The 21,653-nt window shown below is 39.9% G+C and overlaps 1 protein-coding gene across 1 annotated transcript in view; it reads right to left on the bottom strand.

Annotated features, from left to right (window-relative positions):
• The window catches only part of FAT3 (FAT atypical cadherin 3), a 365,482-nt gene that overhangs the window by 127,345 nt on the left and 216,484 nt on the right, over positions 1–21,653 (bottom strand). The window contains exon 4 of the mRNA XM_009334867.1: positions 4,482–4,543. Coding sequence (XP_009333142.1) covers positions 4,482–4,543 — 62 coding nt within the window. The remainder of the gene's footprint in view (positions 1–4,481; positions 4,544–21,653) is intronic.

The following is a 21,653-nucleotide window of genomic DNA, read 5'->3' as shown; positions in this document are numbered from 1 at the left end:
TTGGCTCATTCTTTTGCTAAATACAGGTCTTGCCCCAGCAATTCCCAGCAAACTGAACTCCCCAGCAGTGGGTCCATTTTGCAGAGGCTTTCTGTGTTGGAGGCATAAGTAACCCAGCATCTGCAACAGTGCATTCGGAAACCGCTCAGGGTGAGAAAGCATGCACTCAGATCCACTTTACAGGCTGAATGCGCAAGTCAATGAACTGTAGCCTGGATTCAACAATCCTCTCCCATCAAGCTGCACATGTACACTGGACAGCAGACCAGAATTATTCATATTCTGGACATCTCAAAATCAGCTGACACAACACAAGGATGCAGATCCTGCATGAAATGATTTAAATTTTACACGTATTATCGGACCTCCATCACTCCAGCAGCTGTTTGCATAAAATCACATAGCAAAATCACTAGAGTTTGTAAAGCTGTCAGACCAGGATTAGGAGGCATCTACAAAAAATGTGGACAGAAAAAACAGCCAGACTATTTTCTGTGGTTTTCCATAGCTCAAATTCCACTAATGTTCTCCACTTCTAGCTTCTTCTTTTTAGTAAATTAGCATAATACATGAGCAGATAGAGTTAAGTGTTAACATAGAAATTATTAGAAGACAACACATACCCAGAAGAAGAAGGAAGTAAGAGAAGGAAAGTAGAGGATGATGTGTCTAATTATTGAAGGAGAATAAAGACAGATCACCTGAAACCTGCATTTGCACCTCACTTGGAAATACATCACTATTTCCATTTACTTGCAAAGCAAGCAGGTAACTCTCAGAATTACCTTTCTTGTTTCAGATGAGTATTTAAATACTTCATCCCAATTACAGAATCTTTAAGAAAGTCTGTGAAATAAAACAAATGCTTTTGGCTTGCTTCATGTGAGAAAGTAATGTAATCAAGTGGTCACTTGCCTCCCATTTCCGGCAGAACCATTCCATTAGTAAGAATCCACTAAAACAAGAGACCATCCGGTATAAAATCCAGTGACATCCAATTTAAGCCTAAGTAGAAAAATTCTGCCTGATAACAAGCACTGAATAAAACCTGCAGCCTTACAAGACATTACAAATGTGTCAAAAAAATTAAGCCCTCAACTTGGGAGCTGAAAAAAAATAGCATTGACAATGTCACAATCAATGAAAAATCTGGGAGAATAAATACTTTTTTTCTCCTCCCAAAAAGACCAAAACAAAACAAAAAAACCCCTCCCCAAACAACATCACCAAACCAAACAAAAAATGTCAATTATTATAAAGGGGAGTCTATTTCTGACTTCCTCATGCATCTTTTAACTCACAGTCTAGACACATTTCTGCACTCACTTTGGCACATACTCTTCGGTAAGTGCAAGTCCTGTGAGAGCAGCCTCAGGTACCGTTAAAAAAGTCACGCGGACACAGGTCCATACATCCAAAGAAGATAATTAAAAGAGGAAGAAAGAGATGCACAGCTGACCTGGGCTCAGAACTTTGCAACAGATTTCTGTGCTTACAAAGGGAGTCACTTAGATTCACCCTTCCTAAGCATGGCAGCCTTAAAATTACACATCTAGTCCTCACTGGCAATTCATGTTTCCTCCGATACGGACAGGGACAGACAACTCCAGAAGAGCCACCCTAAGCCGTCACAGACGGCAGTCTGGAGGCGAGCATTGGCACTACACACAATTACAATGATTAACATCTGCCACCTTATTTAACCTCATTTTCCTAACAACTTTTGTGAAAGAGGTGGAAATACTGTTAGTAATGGAATTTGCTCAGTAAGTACTGGCTGGTATGGGTATAGCGTCCCTGTCAAATTCAGGTAGGGAAAAGACAGGTTTATTAAAAATAATTAAAAAGTTGTACCTAGGAAAGGTCTGTCAGTGCCTCACACATGCACTGGGCAAAGGGGAGCAAGGGTTGCCAGGTCAAGCACTAATCAGAGCTTTTCAAAGGGAGCCAAGTTTGCTCTCTTTTATACAAGATGGACTACTGGAAGAAGGATATGAAATGAAGCCAGAAGGGAAATACTGTACTACCGGGAGACCATGGTTGTCTCGTCAATTAAGGACTCCCCAGGGGGTTAATTACACACAGAGACAGCCAGGCATTTTAGAAAACGTTTTCTGAGCATGCCACAAGAATGAGCACAGCTTGGCCAGCTTGGCTCCGGATCCCCAGCAGCTTATTTGCTCTGATCCCCAGGAACGCACCTCCCAAGAGGCAGCGACGGTCAATGTTTCATCAGCAGCCCAAAGGGTTGATTTGGCCATCGGGGCCGTGTCCCAGCCAGAGTCCGATTCCCTTTGCTGCGCACCATTCCCAGGTGGGCTTTACAACAGTGTGGTCCTCTCCCCACTTCTCCAGGACACGCTGCTCAGGTGTTTCTCTTATCCATAGCCTGCCCTCCACTTCACTCCCCATTCACAAGCCTTGGAGCACCCTGTAACACCAATTTCCCTCTAGTTCATCATCAGTCCTCAAAATCTTGCAGATGGTTACTTTTTCAAACGAGATAAAATTCAGGGGAAGGAATATACTAACTTATATTGATGACTAAAGCCTAATACCTATAAGTAATTCTTTTTTCTTTTTGCTATTAATAGTAACATTTCCCCATCTGTATGGGAATCCTCCGGCAAACGTGAATTTGGCATGTTTTACTGAGGTCTCTGAGGCAAACACATAAATGCAAAAGAGACTTACAGACCTAAGACTCTCATCAGTAGATATATTTCAAAATCAATGCCAATTTCATTCAGTTTGTGATCTCTGACAGTATAAACTGGAAAGCTTGCACATGATTACTAACTTTCCAACTTAATAAATCCTAAAAAGGGGAAAATCCTTTTATTTCCCTCCATTTATTTATAGCCTGGAATGTGTAAGAATCTACAGTGAATTATGAAGAAAAAAAAAAACCCAAACTTGTACAGTAATAAATTAATCCTTCTCTCCCATGTTCTGCACTAACTAAAATAATTTGGGATTTTGTCCTGGTTTTGGCTGGGATAAAGTTAATTTTCTTCCTAGTAGCTGGTACAGTGCTGTGTTTTGGATTTAGGAGGAGAATAATGTTGATAACACACCGATGTTTCAGTTGCTGCTAAGCAGTGCTTACACCAGTCAAGGACTTTTCAGCTTCCCATGCTCTACCGACTGAGAAGGCTGGAGGTGCACAAGAAGCTGGGAGGGGGCACAGCCAGGACAGCTGACCCCAACTGGCCACAGGGACATTCCATACCATGGGACGTCATGCTCAGTACATAAACTGGGGGAAAGCTGGCCGGGGGGGCTGCTGCTCGGGGCCTGGCTGGGCATTGTATATTTTTATTATTATTATTGTTATTATTAGTATTGTTGTTGTTGTTATTATTATTATTATTATTATTTTACTTCAATTCTTAAACTGTTCTTATCTCAACCCACGAGTTTTCTCACTTGTGCTCTTCCAATTCTCTCCCCCATCCCACCAGGGGGTGGAGTGAGTGAGCAGCTGTGTGGTGCCCAGTCACCCTCTGGGGTTAAACAACGACAAATTTCTAACAAACAAAAATAACCATGGAATATGCAAAAGTATATTTTACTACATTTTGCTGCCAGACAGTGATTGCATTGGGAACTATTTTGTCCAGATGTTTTTTAACTTGCATGGATTTGAAGAGAATTTCCTAAAATACATAGTAGGAATGATTGATTATGTGGGACAATATGGTTCTTTTTTACTTGTACCAACATGAATCAAGAATTCCTTATTTCACAAATAGACAAGAGAACAGAGTCAAAGATCTTCTACCCAAAGGAAAAAAAACACAGCATGGTGCACAGCAATGTGAAAGAAAACACATGTGGTAAAACCAGTAGTTTACAAGTATATCACTCTATATCCAACATATGTGAGCTACTTATAAAGGGAAACATTCATCTAAGGGACAAGGGAATGGTTTAGACACTTTTTTTAGAGGGCAATTTTTAACTTGAAAATTGTCATTGATAGTCCCAATAAGTGAAAGCTACGAAATTATTCATTGATTCTGATGATGCAGTGAATGTAAGCAAGGTCGAAGTTTGCTTTCATCCAAAAGAATAGTTTGTATGTTAGATCTGAGATGCAAAACTTTAAACATGTTTAACCTGAGAGACTGAAAATCTTGGCAGGGTTGGGGTGATTCCACCAATTAAAAAAAAAAAAAAATTGGTCTGAATATTCTAAACTTCTGTCACAAATAAAATTTAAGGGCTACAATAAAAGATTTAACTGAAGCAGATTAGAGGTGGAAAACAAGTGTTGTGCATATTTGTTCAATTTTTTCCTGTGCTTGTGAATTGCAAAATGTCTTATTTCTTCTGTATAATCAGGCAATTCCCAGCTTTGTGCAAGTCTGTCATACATCAAGAGAAGGGAGAATACCACTCTCCTGGAACAGGAAGAAGTGATTTTAAACTACAAAAATCAGTTAACCTTTTAACATATATTTTCCACTTAATCTTACCTCCAAAAAATGCTCTGCTTGCTGTTCCCGATCCAATTTTCTTGACGTTGTTGTAATCAGACCTGTGAAAAAAGGATGATATTTGATTGTCAATACCCGTTGAAAAATATATGTCTCTATTGACCAGAAGAAATAAATTCATTTTTCAAACACTCAAAGGGAAAAAATCTATTTGAAGCTATATCAGACACAGATTTCTTGACATCTGTCAAGCATTTTCTTTCTCAGTGCAGCCATTATGACTGACTAACAATGAATCTTTAGAGAAAAATGCTGTGAGAAAAGTAACTGAAAAACAGTTAGCTGTGTATCTACAGTTAACATGCTACATTTATTACAGTGAATAAAAAGAAAACTTACTAAAGAATCACTATTTGTCTTATGGTTAAGTGCTTCAATGCATCATTTGCATTTGACTGAAATCCTTCCGTAAAAAAACTAATTAAAGATTTCAGAGTTCTCAAACAACTAATGGGATAGGATGCTGATTACTTCCACACCAAAAATACTTGACAAAGAAGGTTATTTCTGTAATAACTACTTGTATACATAATGATTTCCAAATGTAATCATTCTAATGCATTAAAGGTTTTGTACTACAATTTCATCAATTTGTTCCATGCTCAAATTGAGTCTTTAAAATAAAGTACCCTTTTACATGAGGATGATCAAGATATCTTTTTTTTAAAGCAATGTGCTTCCACAAATGATTAACCTCTTATGAGATTTATACCAACAAAACAAAATGGAACACTTCCAAAGTTCCCTCAAGAAAAGCGATGCATATCTTGTATGAACATAGCTTAGTTTTTTATTTTGTTCGCAGTAGAGATTTAAAGGGCAGATTAGAGTTTTCCCTCATACAAAAGATTTCTTTGGATAGGAAAATGCATCATGTGCTTGTTTTGTGATAGATTCTGACGAGTGTAAAGGGACTAACTTTTCCTAGAGATAAAGCTGGTTTTGGAGACAATGCCAGTGGACAAAGTCGTTCTCAAGAATTCCTCATCTCTAAGATTACCAAGAAGACAAGAAAATAAATACTCCCTGGATTACTTGTTATACTTATTTATTTAATCAGACCAGCCAAACATCTAAACACAAATCCATGATGACCCTAAATTCTTAAAAAAAACTGTCAGCAACATCTTACATCTACGTAACACCTCTAGTCCCAGAAGTCTTCTACAGCTACACCTCCTCATACACTGTTGCCTTCTCCTTGGAGGAATCACTTTATCTGTTTTGCTGAAAAGAGGGGAAATATTACTTGAAGTAATGGGATGAAATAAACAAAGGAAAGTCCATTCTGCTTCCAGTATTTTAGACTCATTACAAGATCTATTAGACGACAGAAGCGACACCGATGGGGAGGTCACAGAAACTAGAGTGGATCATTACATTCACATGGAAGAACCTGGTGCTGGCGAAAGGCTGAAAAACCAAAACAACTGGTATTGCCTGCATCGAGCAATTGTAAGTATTCAAAACAGTTACACCATATGGGAGACATCTACTCACTGCATGAGTTTAAACAGACATGACAGCACAGATGACAAATTGGTGTCATTCACACAAGATCCCCCCATGTCTAGAGAGAATGCAAAGATACAGGGAAGAAGTTCCTAATTATGAAAGAAGTTCAGCCCCAATAAATTGATAAAATAAAAATTTCAAATTTTAAATATCCCTGTTCATCACATTCATGGTCACTATAGACATTTATCAAGCACAACCTAACCACAGTAAGAAATATGATCATTTTTATATCATCTTCCACTTTTTTCCTTCCTAATGTGCCACTATGAACTCCACCTATTTTCTTTTTAAACAAGAAATGCCTAGCTGTAAATTACAGAAGGTGTCTGTGCTTATCATCTTCTTCAAGCAGACGAATTCACATTCCTTTTGAAGACCAAGAGCTAACATCTGAAACTGAATATCACTAACTGTCAGAATGAATAGTACTTGTCTTTCACTGGTAAAACTAAAACTACTACTACTACTACTACTACTACTACTACTACTACTACTACTACTACTACTACTGCTCCTCCTCACAAAACTTCTGTTATCACTAAAGCGTTTTTTTTGTTTTCCTTTTTTCACTGTAGAGCCTTTTGGACTGCAACAATGGTCAGAGTGCCTTCAGACCTGAATTTCCTTCTAAAAGAGGTGTATGAACACATGGCGAGTCTCTGTGACAGAACTGCCTATATTTTAAACGTAGCAGGTCTTAACAGATTTAGCACCCAGACTTAACAGCCAGTCCTGAAGGGCAGGTAACCAGACCATCACCATCAGTTCTGCAGACCTGATCCTGAAGCATGGTGCTAGCACAACTAGTTGTTTTTGCTTTAAAGACAGCTCTACATACAACTGCCAGTTTTGGGCAGTTTCATTAGGTTGCTACAATACTCTAGAAATAATTGGTCATTTGTGTGTGCAGTCATGGGGCCTCCAGTTTCCATTCCTGTTCTCTGAGGAACTCTCCTGCCGACACTCACGGTGGCCCCATTGCAGTCTCCTGGCTGCTCACTTCCACATACATTCCTGAAGTCACTGATAGATCACACTACGCAACACTACTGTTTAAAATATGACTATCCATAAGATCAGATCTCAACTACTTGATGTTAATATTTATTTAATTACGGTCATGTATTAGTATGGATGTGAATCTGGTCCTTTCAGATTATAAAACTGTATTTCAAGGAATTCTGTTTAAAACCAATCATCAAAACTGAAAAAAAGAAATATATTCCAGTTATGTCTAAGACTACTCACAGCTTTACCACTCCAGTCTCAAAGAAATTAATTTCATGGGTTTTATGAAAACCTTGCTGTGTGCCTCCCTCCTGTATTCAGTACTCCATGCCATAGATATATAATAATAATAATAATAATAATAATAATAATAATAATATTTAGCAGGATGAAGAACTTTATTTTTGAGATACAGGGGCAACTGAGAGAAACTTGGCTTTGCACAAGAGAATATATCCCAGTTTTAGTTTTTCTCTAACTATATTAAATTGTCACACTCTGTTACGGTGTAAAGACATTATCTAAAGAAAATAACTCACAGAGAAAAATAAACCCAAAGAAATAATGTTAGGCCGCACTGCTGGTTATGATTTAAAATCACAAGGGGACAATGATAAAAAATGACCCTTTCTTTTTTCCCATCTTCAAGATGTGCCATAGCTTTTCTAGCCACAGCCATCTGGACAACTGTCCAAAGCCAGCTGGGAGATATAGCACGCATTTCTCACAAAATAGTCAAAAACGCTAACAAGCTTCAAAAATCATAGCACACCTCTCAAATGGTTTCTCTCAAATTTCCAGGGAAACATCATAGTCCTGCTAAGGGCAGGAGATATTTATAACTGTGATGATTCTTTAAGAACAGCCATGAAAGTGAAGAGGAAAACTGGATCTGATAGAAAAGTTATTTACAATAAAACCATCAGCTCACAAGCAAGGTTATGTGATTCTGTTCCCAGCATTTCACACTTTTCTTTGACTTTCTGAGTTAAAACATCTCTCTGTGCATCCTGGCACATCTGTTCCTCAAGCCATATAAATAAACTGTTTTGTGAAACTCCAAAACATTGCTTGACTCAATATTTCAGCTTGGAGATAACTATATGGTCTTATATAACTTGTTTTTCTACAATACCTGTTACTTTTGCTATTGGAGTACTTTTCCCACCCTAGTAAATGAACAATGATTGTTCTCCTCCTGTTACAGAGTTTGGAAATGCTGGAAGGTGAGTAAGCTCACCCCGCACAACATGCCCCATCATACTGCAGGACACAGCAACAAGTCCCAGCTGACACCCACTGGGGAACATCCTTCCAACACCTCACTGCACACTGGATAGGATCATCACCCTCTCCTGCATCATCCCCCTCTAAAGGGAAACTCAGCGTGTGGATGGAGAATAAATAGCAATGTCCTTCACCCCATCACCTTATAGTCTGGATGGGAGAACCTGAGATTTGGGGTGGGCAACAAGGCAGACCTGCCTTACAGTTTAGGTGCAGCCATAGTGGCACAGAAGAAAGAACAGGACGAAGACTAAGAAATCCTGACACTTTAACCAATACATCAGCCTATACAGTCTTCAGCCAGCGCATCATCTTGGAAACAAATCACCAGTTATTAGGGCTCAGACGTGTGATCAAGACATTTGAGCAACACTTAGCACTGATGTTTGGGATAATGCTTTTAGCACATCGCAGATGCAAAGTGAAAAAAGAAAAAAGTTCAGTGAAAGAGATCAAAACCCTCATGAGTTACTTCTCATTAGCAATGAATGAAGCGTGCGGTTACTAGAGTGCAAATGAGGAAACGTAACTTATTAGCAAACAGTAACATGATCATAGGTCTGATGTCTTAGAATTCGTACCAGGTATGTGTGTGGATGCACGTGTGTCTGTGTGTGTCTCTGTGTATGTGTGTGTATAGATGATTGAAGATGACATAAAATCAGGAATAGTTATGAATTCAACAGTATGACTAATGCTCTATAATAATTTTTTTGTAGGAAACTGCATCTTTATTAATAATAAAGCCAGCAAATCTGAAAGAGAGAGCAGCAGCTTGTTGGTTCTATTGCGTCAGCTCAGGTACGCTTTGTTATTCAAAAGTCATGCAATGTTCTGTCTCAAACAGAGTCTTTTGTGATATATTGTATTTTTTGAACAGTAGTTCTGCTTGGATGCTTAAACATGTGGCTATGCTAAATGTCTATATCTGAGGAATACCCAAAAGTACACACTGCTCTGATGATATGCAGGTAATATAGGCTCAGTCTAGCACAATTCCACTGCAATCAAAGCAGCTCTGTAAATTTATGCTAGCTAAGAATCTTTCTCAAATGAATGTAATCTTTGCATCTTTATTTTTAGTCAAGAATACATGAAAAAGCACAGAAAATTATTAACTTATTTAACATAAACAAAGCAAGGCAAACAAATTTATATTCAAATGTAATTTGAGGCCAATATCTTTCATTTCAAAAAGTTAGTAACTATATTTCCATTTGCGTATCCAAATTATTCCTTTCTCAGGAGGTTGTGGTACTGCCATGTAATCCTACCAGAACTCCAAAATTTAATTTGAATGCTGACATTTTTGCCAATCTTTATCAAAGTTTGTTTTGTACACTACTGGAAATATAAATATATTTTATAGGATGGCCTAAAGCTAACAGAGATACTTATGTTTATGGTTAATTTTATTATTAACTTGACAAGAAATGTGGGATAATATGCAAGCCAGGTGAGAATCCTGAGAAATGCAGACAGAATAAAAGCAAATAGTGACTCTTCAAATCTTAGGTGAATTTGATGCTGATCAAAGTGAAGGTGACAACTGAAGATGGAGGAAATAACGCCAAAGCTGCACTAGTGCAAATTGTCATCTGAGGATCATGTATTTATTTGACAACACTATTTTATAAATTCCATAAATTATCAACTAGTCAGACAGAGTAGACTATGCACATAAGCCTTAATTTATACGCTGGAAAAGTTAAGTGTTTCTTTGTTTTCTCAACACTTTCTGTTCTGGAAAACTCAAGGCATTTGCTACCTCTGTTCTTGCAGTCAGAAAGCGTGATGGCACCTGGACAAATGTGAACCTGCCTGCTAACTGTGCCTTCAATGCTTTCATTAGAGCAGCCAATTGCCAATTAGGATTTTCCAACTGAATAAACCATGCTCTGCCTTCAGTTAGCTCTCTTGTTTCACAGAAGGGTCCTCATACAAATAAAACCTCTGCGTGTCTCTGTGTGCTTAAGTTGATAGACCATGCTATACAAATACATACATATATACTGTATATAGTCAAATGTTTGAGTATGTATATGTATGTGTGTGACATTTTACATATACCCAATGAGGTGAATGTTAAAAATTATCCTAAAATATACATATTTACAGAGGTATATTTAGGTCTGGGGTTTACCAATATTGATTCTTTCAATATACATGCATTATTTGAAAGATTTGTGTTAGACACAAGTTAATTCATGAACTTAGAGAGCCACAGAAGAAAAATTCACCAAGGGCTGTTAAATGCAAAGGCTATGGCAGAGGAAATTTCTAAGCACTGGATAGGTTGAACAATAGTACACAGAGGGAAACATTGCTGTGGGTTTGCTTCTTCTGATGCTTATTCTCTACGCATCTAGATCAGCCCATGGCTGTAGGTGTGATAGTGAACTAAACTGACCTTTGGCTTGGAAGAAATTCACATATTTTTCAATACTATGGCACTTAGGGACCAAAAATCAGTTTGCCACAGGCTATTTTCTAACACAGATTGAATTTCCCTAATATGGCTATGAAGACAAGGAGAGTTCAATAGCCTTCTCCTTATGAAATTAAATTGTTTTCCTTCAACCTATGGATGGATAACCTACCTGAGCTGTTTCCTGAAGTACTGCTTAAAAGATAACAGAATCTGGTATGGAGATATAGCATATTTTACTGCTGCCTCTGGAAGGGTTGTAAATTTTATGGTATAAAGACTAAATTTTTTAAAAATGAAAATTTAAAGAACTCTCTCATTAATTTCTCATTTCCAAACTTTGTTTAGATGAAACATGAAAAGAGTGTATGACAGGTAACAAGCAGGCTAAAGTAGAAGCCCAATACGTTCCTCTGTTTTAAGCTAAAGGCTGAGTGTCTTCAGAGAGATAGAAAGGTGAGTAGGAAAGCAACGTCTTCCCCTTCCCCGCCACAAGACTAACAGGATACAATTTACTGCATGTTTTACTGTCCATTATTAAATCATCTTTTTTTTTTCCTGCTATGGATATTCATAAAAAACATTTAATTAAAAAGTACAAGTGTGGCACGGTTTAGAAGTATGACTAGGGACTTCAGGTTATTATGCAGGGTTTGATTGAAACCTCAGAATATACTGCCTGGCTGCAAGTCATAGCAGTACATGCTTTACACCCTCTCCACTTACAGTGTTAGGGTCTTCGACCAGGACAGCCAGGCAGAACAGGACCATATATGTCAGGGCTTATACATCACACCCACACAGAGATGGTCTGGATAGGTTAGCCGAGGTCTCGTCTCAAAGCTTTCTAGTCCCTGGTTGCTAGAGGAAACTTTCTCCTCATTAAGATACTGATCCTCATCTTCAAAGAAAACAATTTTGAAATGGAAACAAGACTATAAAATTAGCGAGCTTTCTCGGCAGAGTTACCGTGCCCCGTGAGATGCTCTGAACATCCTGCAACACTGATGCTATCTCATCACAGTCCAAAGCGGATGCGGTTCCCAATCTGCCTTTCTTAAATACTGTAAGGAACAAGGATACAGAAAGAAAACCACATGAAGATATCAAAGGAAACGTTCTGTAGAGTTACCCTTGAAAGCTCTGCTTGGGGAGAAAAATGCCTTGGGATTGTTTGCTGAAAATACGTGCCTTTTAACCCAACAAGTTAAACAGACAGAAGGAATAAATAAAACAAACACTGCTTTTCCAAAAATGTTCCATAAATTCAGCGACTGGTTGTACACACTGCTCGTTCACCAGAGCCCTTAGGTTGAATTTGCAGAAATTCATATGGGAATGTATGGGTTTACTGATGAGTTTACTGGAAATATCAAATATTTATTAGCATACACACAAAGGTATGAACATAGCCTTTCCATATATATACTGAACATAGAAAAGAGTACACAGCTCTTCAGAAATACAGCCATCAGTTGTCAGCTGTCCTGCTACTCTCTGAAAGTAAATTTAGGACTTTAGATGGAAAAAAAAAAAAAAAGGGCAGCCACAAAGAATAGCACTAGGATTTTCCACTGTATATTCAGGAAAGTAAAACTATCGTGTATTCCTAACCACTGAAATGTCGAAATGGATAGCAATAACCAGGGTAATTTTATTACCCGCAGGCAGTGAGAGGCATTGTAAACACTCTAACAGCGCATTCATCTCCTGCAATAAATTAGGGATCGACAAAATGAAATTGAATTTCAAAGATAAATGATAGAAAACGATGTACGTTTTACTTGGAGATGTAAACAAACATATCATTTTATATAATTAAACATGTTAGCCTCTAATTTAGAAAGACTGTATTCTGATCTAAATGAATGATACTTCATTGAACAAGAAAGAGATCCCACCAGGCGAGCCAGTGCAATTACGTGGAGGACTGCTGCCTTATTGTTTTTCCTGAGGTGACAATGAGAGTGAAACCACCTCTTTGAAACAAGCTAGGTATAAAAAATGATTGCTTTTAAAAATAGTTACGTTTTCTAATGTGTGGTTATGTCTGGGGAAAAAAAAAAAGAAGCTGAAGCAAAACCTTTTTATTCCTCTTTGGTTGTCCCTTCTGTCTCTCATTAGAGTTCCCTCAGCTTATTCCTGAAAATATCAAAACTCTGCACAAAATGCACAGCAAACATTTACTTCAATGACGAATTTGGATTATGCTTTCCTTTAAAGGCAGATTATGGCTTTTTTTGTTCTTAGAATCTGTTTAAAATTACAATATGGTGTGCCAGTCTGTTCAGCCTGGTGGAACAGGGGACTTGGAGGGACTCCCTTTTATCCCTTCAAAACTCAGCCAGCACAGTCCTCAGCAACTGCAGGCAAATTCACCACTCTCCTAAATATTTACCTCCAATTTAAAAGTGGCCAGGTTTGCTGTTCCCTGTATTCCTCCTGGAAGGCTGTTGTCAAGGGAACATGACCGCATGGTTGAAAGCCCCTGGTTTCCAGACAGACTGCTTTTATGAGCAATTTGCACCTTCATTTTGGTCAACTAAACAAGCCAAGCTCCTTTGGCTTCCTCTCACCTAATGAATTTGCCATTGCTCTTCTTGCATTGCAGTTCCAGCCCTCACCCCAACTAAGCCTGACGGATGGAGGCTGAACGCTGTGTGCCAGATAACGTCTACGCAGCCTGGCTAAAGCAGCCTAACTCCTGCCTCCAGTGGATGCACGTCTAGCGGAGAGCAGCAATTTTGTTATCGGTCCCACAAATGCAATGTTTTGTTTACTCCACTAATGAATTCCTACTCTTTGAACCTTCAGGGATCCTTTATTTCTTCTTTTTTTTCCCCAACCCCTCCTGTTTGGATGATGCCTGCTAACTCTGGATCAGAGCAAACTCCCACCTTTGAAGCCAGCACCATTGAAGAAACCACCAAACAAGATAATTTGTCTAGCCAGTACTTGAAACAATCTGTTAATGTGTGCCCTTCAGCATGCAAATTCCTCTTTCAAGACTCATCATTTTTATTTCCTCTTTAGCCAGACCCATACGCACATATCAATTCAACTATTAATCTCCATGTCCTCGTACCTCAGAAATTCTGCAATGCAACCATATCAACTGCATTACTGAAGTCCATGTAGATGACACACAGAACATTTCTTAGAACATCACTTATCTTATCGATGACATCAAGATAGGCTGATACAATTTACTTCTGTAAAATCCATGAGCACTTTTACCCCATTTTCTATTTATTTCCATGTTTTTAATTATACTGTCTTTCAAAATAGGTTTGAAAGCCTTGCAGATGACAGAGGTCAGACAAATAGTTCTGTGACTGCAAGGCTTATTTCTTCACCCTGTCTTCCTGCTCTTTACCACTGACATTTTGTTATCTCCCAATTGTATGGTTCAAATCCCAGATTTGATAATACCCCTCAATAGTTACTTGCTACAGGAGTTCAATTTAAGGTGCCAGTTCTTTCACATTTCTGGAGTGGAGATTATCACAGTTATTCTTACTTGCTAGGAGAGTGATGGCAGTGAACTGGGTTTGGCCAGGAAGCAGCCAAGCCCGGAATAGCTCTGGACAGCAGGACACAGTTTGAAAACCTGCCTGTGTCAAACCACAATCACCACCTGACTGTGGTCGCTTTGGACCATAAATAACCTCAGGCATCTCAGTGAAGTGCCTGAACTCAGGTGGGACGAAGCCAGTGCTCAAACTGCATCCCCAAAAAGCCTCCCCTCAGAACCAATCCCTCAGGGACAGGGCAGTGGAGGCACCATCAAACACACAGAGTCCGCAATCCACAGCTGCAATTTTTAAATGAAAAGACCGATAATACTCAAAGTGCCCAAGCTGCTCTGGCGCCTCCAGAACAACTGATGGGCAATTTCCCCACGGTGTCATTGTAGCCTCAGTCATCTCTTAGGGCTGCAATGCTCTGAAACAACTGAGCAAATGCCCTTCAGGGACTGTCACGCAGGGGCTTAGCTCTCCTAAAACACTTCACACGGAAGTTCACAGTTTGTGAGATAAGAAGGTTTTCAAGTTCAAATCCTTTATTTAGGCTTAAATGAATACATGAGAATAGAAATAGAATTCGTACCTTCTTTTGTTTTCTTCCCTTAAAAAATGCGGTGCCACCTAAAAACCTAATTGCTAATATGATGCCTCAGCACCGATTTTAACATCCCCCTGCATCGCTTTCATTTTCAGGGAAAAATTACAGAATTCTATTTGGGTTATAATTAGCATATAATTATTACTGGCAGGAATAGCTATAAATATATATAACTGGTGGCTAGCTTAGTAACCAGCACACATAATCATTATACAATTTTCTTTAATTTTTTTGTGCACAAAGGCCTCATAATTCTGCAAAAGCGACAACTGAGCCTAACTAGACTCTGGTTATAATTTATGCTAATTAATTTCACTGTTTGCAAGAAAGAAGACTTATATAACATCCGCGGCAGGGGTAGGTGGTGTCACTTTCAGTGGAAATACTTTTCACCTTGGGCCTGAATACATCATGAATTATTGTTCAATCTCTTTCTCTGGCATATTATGATGTAATAACGAAGGAAGTAAAAAATAATAATAAAAAAGTCTTCAATGTATGCTTTTGTATAACATATGCATAGGTCACAGCATGGTGAAGTCCTGGTATTTTCCTTTCTCAGTTGTGGAGGAGGTGTGGAGGGTGCACAGGGCACAGCTGTCAGTTTTTCCTCCTAATCTAGACACCCTCATTACCTTTTAAAGAGAAGTAATTTTGCATTTTTCCACAAACACCCTCGACCAAGTGCTGTTCTTGACAATAGGAAAACAACCCTGCTTTTCTCCCAACTGTGCTCAAAAGAAAAGTGTTGATCCCTCATTACTAGCAATTGTCTCCAGCTCAGCAAAGCCACAGTGCTGGGAGAGCGGCGCCTTGTGCTAACTGCAGATTCCCCAGGTCAAGTCAATCTCATCTTCAACTCTAATAAGAAAATGATTCATCGGCGAGGTGACCTTCCTGATCCAGAGGCAGAAAGCAGAGCTGCGGAAAGAAGCCTCATAGAAAAGATATATGGCCTTGTTTCACGACACGCAACTCACAGATAGACCTCAGCGCTGTCAAGATCCGCTGCCCTTCCCAAGGTGGTCTACTGCCTAAGAAACCGTACTGAGACACCTCTGCTTGGTTTCCAGCTCACCCTCTGTCTTGGTCTGTAACCTTACATGAGACATTTTATGTCCCCATGCTTCATATTCCCCTTCCAAAAAACTGGGATAACTGGTATCTTTTTTTGTAAAGTGCTTTGTGATCTATAAAGATAAAAATGACTTGTATAAGAGTAAGGTATTATTATTAACTAACAATTTCATAAAGCTCAGCCACAACAGCATTAAGCATTTTCCAAAATTTGTTGTTAAGTAAGTAAATAAAGTCATTTCTTTAAAGACTGAAATGAATTCCTTTGCTTTCTAGGGTTTTCTGCTTTCTTTTTTTTTCACTTCTCTATGCAGGGATTTATTGAAATTGTTATCAATGGGTAAAATATAGTATTAGCTCTGACCCCCCACTTCAGTGGCTCAGCACATAACAAATACCAAAAATGCACAGTAAAACTAGAACATGGGCAGTAGCTGCTTTTCTCTGCAAAGCCAGTCCAGTACCTCAGCCTTGCCAACAGCTGTCAGAGCAGAGAAGCAACAGAGTGGGTCCTGGGTACCAATAAAGCTTTGGCCAAGGAAGAGGAGCAGAATCAGTTATTTGCAAAGAGCTCTCTCTTGCTTTGACACCAAGTGAGAGGTGCGATCCTCAGGCTGAGCTCTTTCCAGGTGCACAGGCAGATGGAGCGGAGGGAGGGCAAGCAGACCCCATGCTCAATTGCTCAGTCATGGGTCTCAGCGGCACCCCAAGCACCATCCCTGCTGGCTGCTTTTGAACAATGGCACCAATTTATTTATAACTCCCAGAGTGACTGGGGAAGAACTTGAAGGGACTGGGATGAGAGTATAAAGGGGATCGAGGAATGAGGAGATGTACACTGGGGGAGGATGTGAACGTGCATCAATCCTGGCAGAGGAGAAGAGGAGACTGAATGCAACACATGTTAAGCAAATCTTTGCCACTGATGGGGTCGATGACAGAGGAGCAAGGGACAGCCATCACCTAATGAATGAAGATGGAGACCTACTACTACAAGGACTGCTTTTGGGACAGAAGATGCAGGAGCCTCCAGAGGCTGTGGCAAGCTGCTGCTGGAGGTGCTGGAGCTGTAAGGACAACCACCACCACTTGGTTTTTACTTTCTCCTGCCTGAAGCCCAGCCCTGCTGTTTTGATCCATCACTGCTGATACACTCCTTCTCCTGTTTCATCTTCTTTCTACTTTCGACCTGCTCCTTTCAACTCTTGGTTAGTGCATAGGTACTCATATCCTACTTCTTCACCCTCTGAAGGCCCCAGATAATGATGCTCACCTACCTGAAAGAGGGATGTGTGTGACTTGATCCAGGCCTCACCTGTGCTTCTCTCCTGGTCACACAAATGGGGCTCTGAGGTCCTCCCAGACTTGCATGGCAGAACTGTGAGCCCAAGAAGCAATTGAAGCTACTCCTCTATTCCTTTCTTAGTCCATCCAATTGAGTAAATCAAACCTCCTTCTTAGCTACCTCCCTCTTGTACAGATCCCTATCAGAAATATTAAGATGGATACAGATGAAACAGGAATGGAAATGTATGTGTGTGAAAGCACCAGAAGAAATAACAGTGAGGTTTAAAATAATGGTCTATATTGATAAACCAAGGAGATGACTGACAGCAGTGAAACAGGTGAACTCTGGGGAATGTGCTGTTTACATCTGGGCAGAGGGCTCTGATAAGGTCCCAGCAATGACGACTTGTCAGCAGAAGACCTGTGGTCTGGTAACAGGAGGAGGGCAACAAGGTTACAGCACGCCACATATACTATCATCCTAAGAGAAAGACAGATAGCCGTAAAGATACCCAAGATAAGGAGATGAAGAAAGCCAGCAATGATTTACAGAGACAGAAGTAAGCAAGATTGTGATGCAAAGATAACTGTTAATTCCTAAATGTTTTAAAAGACCTGTCCAAAACTCTGTTCCTTCTCGGTCAAGAAGAACCCAAGAGACACAGTGAGGACTTCAGTTTCCCACATGAGTCATCCTGGCCACAGCACTTGGATAGACATGCCTTGGTGTGTAGCATATGAGAGTGAGTAGGTAAAACCAACTTACAGAGCGAGTTGAATAAAATAAAATGCCCTTCTCCCTTTACAAGGTCTCACACGTTTTGTTACACTTAACTGTGGCACTCTTATTTCAGCTGGTTTTAACCTAGGCGACTTCTCAGTAAAATGGATGCCACGTTTAACTATCCTGCTGACCACAAGCTGAGGAGAACCATGAGGATAATACACACACCCATTGTGAAACCTATTCTGTGCTAACCTATCATGACTCAAAAGCTGGTTGTTATTGCACTACTGGATACAAAGGCTCTGAAGCAGAGTGGGATGCTTGGTGTGCTCATTTGCATCTCATTACCCAGCAAGCTCTTCCTCCTCAGAGCTATTTTCATAGCGGCATTGTTGTCCAAGCCCTGGGAACAAGTGGAAAGATTTGGTGACTTTGGATGCATGCAGTTCTTTTCTACTTGCTTTGCTCCCCCTTTGTAAAGAAAGGCTTTGCAAAGTGGTGAAAATGAATCAATTTTCCATTTTTAAGGCTGTATGGGTGGGGTTTTTTCCCAGTAGTTTAAGCTATCAGGAGCAAATCTTGAATAACAAATAAGATTACAGAAATGTGAGCCTAATGTTCCTCCCTACAAGGTGCTCAAGCATGAAGGTTTTGATCGGAGAGTAAGAAATGAGATTTAACTTTCTTCTGATTTAAGTTTCGTTTGTACAAAGAACCTATTCCAGCAAAATGTGATTGCAAGCTCATTATTCAGTGAAGGGCAAGTATCTTCAATCGCAATCCAGCAAGATCAGCAGCTTTCTCTGTGTGTTACAAGCCTCAACGAAGAGAACTGAACATACTGGCTTCTGTCATTGTCTACATCTAAGACTGCGATGATTTCACCCTGTCCAATTCATTTCAAAAGCTGTAGCTTCCAATTCAAAGTATAAGTTGTCAGCCAGAATAAGTGTCTATCATTTGAGCCAGAGCAGTTTTGGTTTCTGGCAGTTTTACTGCATCAAAGGGTTGATTTACAGATCAGTTACAATTTTTTTATTCACTGCTAAAGGGAATAAAACAGCCTCAGACACAGGGCTCAAACCAACAGTAAGTTACTTAAGTTTTCCATAGTTTTCAATATGTTTTATAAAGTTGGAAATAAAACTTCATTCCTCAATGACTTTATAGTTTTCAACAGGCACTTAAAAATAATTAAAAAAAAATAAAATCCAGGAAAATCTAAGAACCTCAACATCATGTTCTTTAACAACATCTAGCATACAAAGATTACATTGTACTTCATAAGTGTCAATGAATTCAGCACCAAAAGCCTGTGTGAGGGTATGCGGTTAACTCCTCTATGGGTTAAACAGATTTCTCCCATTTTACAGACAGGGAATCATAACTATAAAAATAAAACTACATGTTGAAGACTGGTGCAAACCATAGCAGCAGCACATTTAAAACTCTTCTCTCTCAGGTTTGTGTTTTAAGAATGTGACCAATTTTGAGACTCCTTCTTGAGATAAAAAATGGGTAAATATGGGTAAAACTCACATACAAATACATGACAGAAAGTCTCGGGGCAAGGAGAAACCATGAGTTTCTGGGGTTTTAAGGCTACGACTCAGTACCTCCTTAAAACATGCAGAGCGTTTGCTCCTTGGGCTTCATGTAGCAGGAGGATGAGTGGCATTTCACAGCAGGATCCTGTGACGATGCTGTTAAGTGTTTATGCTGTATAACCCTTGATGAATCAATTAGGCATTCTCACTCACCCAAATTATTCATTTTACTAGCAGTATTGTTTTCACAGCAGTAGCAGAGACCTAGGTCTAGAAACTGGTCCTGTAGGATCCAAACGGATCAGGTTATACCTGCTGTAGGTAACTGGGATGTGCTTGGTGAAAGTAAAACAAACCAGAGATAAAAGGCAAATTGATTAGGTATTTAAAATATTTTAAGATGGAGGAAATCACTGTCAGCTTCTTTAAAGCCCAAATCTACCCCAAGCACACTGCACTGAGCTCGGAGCCAGTGTGTTAGGGTATCACGGAGACAAGCAGGAACTGGGAGAAGAGACTGGAGACTGCTTGCCAACTGGGACGGGGCTCTGTTGGAGCCAGATCTAATCACATGAACAACAAACCATAATTTTCAAAAAGGCCATGATATCTGATAAGAGCAGCACAGAGTTGGGTGCAGTGCTGGAGCACCTGGACAATCCCGGTAGCTACTGCACAGAGCGGTGATGGTGGTGCAAAACTAGGGATGCACGAAGAGCTGCAGCAGCCATTTCTGTTCCAGAGGCAACATTTGCACAAGCAGGCAGAAATGAATCGAGGTGGCAACAGTGCGAAGTAACAAAATAATAAACAAATAGTTCATTAAAAGTTCACTAAGACACTCTATGCCCGAAAATAATTTTGCTTTGTCAGTCAAAGGAAGGAAGACAAAGAAATAAGACCAAATGCATTTTTAGGACATAGATTTTTCCAGAAGTCAGTAAGTATTCCCCCAGCCACACCACCAAAACCCCTCTCAAAGCCAAGGGTTAGCGCAGGTGCCACGGACCAGAATAGGACCCTGGTTAACCAGTACAGGTAAGACTCACTGTACTCACCTGCACCCTATCTGGCTGACAAATCCCCTTGTACAGTCAAAGGAGAGAAGCAGGCACTTCTTAAGCATGATTTATATAGTTTATTTTAGATATCCAAGCTAAGAGGAGGTAAGAGGCAGTTTAGGGATGTCTTTCTCTCTCCAGTCACTATAAAGGCAGTTTACAAAACTAGCTCAGGTGCAGATGACTACAGAGTTTGATAAGGGGAATCCCACCCTCCTTGTCCTAAGAGATAAAATCCAGCAGGCAGACAAGGGAGGCAGAACAGGACTGTCTCTCACCCTAGGTCCTTCCCGATTTGGGGCTGTCAGCGTGGCCTTATGGCATAAATTAGAGCAGCCCCAGAAACTGCATGGGAGCTGTGAAGCAGCTCTAAATCCCTTATTTTAGGCTACATCACTCTCTTTGCTATCATTGATATTTCTCTGGGATCCTCTGCCAGCTGGCCCCTTTCCATGTCTCTGTGTGAGGAGGGACCTCTCCTGTCCTGCGGCTCAGACGGTTCCCTCACCCTCTGGCCATTGGAGTTCAAGGAGGGAGATGATAGCACCTGTGGCCCTATTTCTGCCGCTGAGATAAATTCAACTTTCCATTCAATTTTTACTTCTAGGTCAAGACAAGAATGATAGATTAAAACCAAAAACAGCTGAGCATTCAGTCTGGAAGCTGCTGCAGTGCTGCACTTCCAGCCTGCCGGACCCCAGACAGCCTCCTGCCCTCAACTATGCCAGTTATTGATTTTTGTACCAAAACATTTACACTGGCACAATCCCCATTGCAGTGAGTGCAATTATATGGTTATAAAGGTGCTTTATACTAGCATAGATTATGAGATAAACAAGCTCATTTATACCGCTGTAACTGCATTCACTTCAGGGTATTTGTACTGCTTTAATGATACCAGTGTAGTTAAAGCAATACAACTTGTGTCTACAGACAAGACCTCAGCCTAATGGTAATTAACACAGACATTTCCAGCCACCCTGAGCAGCTGAGGTTTATGGTAGAAATAGCAACTGACCCATAACAATTTGCAACAGGATCAGAAACCTCTATAAAACAGCTCCACCTTCAATTGCTTTTGCCACA

This window comes from Pygoscelis adeliae, unplaced genomic scaffold (assembly GCF_000699105.1).
Source record: "Pygoscelis adeliae isolate BGI_AS28 unplaced genomic scaffold, ASM69910v1 Scaffold141, whole genome shotgun sequence".
Lineage (NCBI taxonomy): Eukaryota > Metazoa > Chordata > Aves > Sphenisciformes > Spheniscidae > Pygoscelis > Pygoscelis adeliae.
This window is presented reverse-complemented; position numbering and strand designations above follow the sequence as displayed.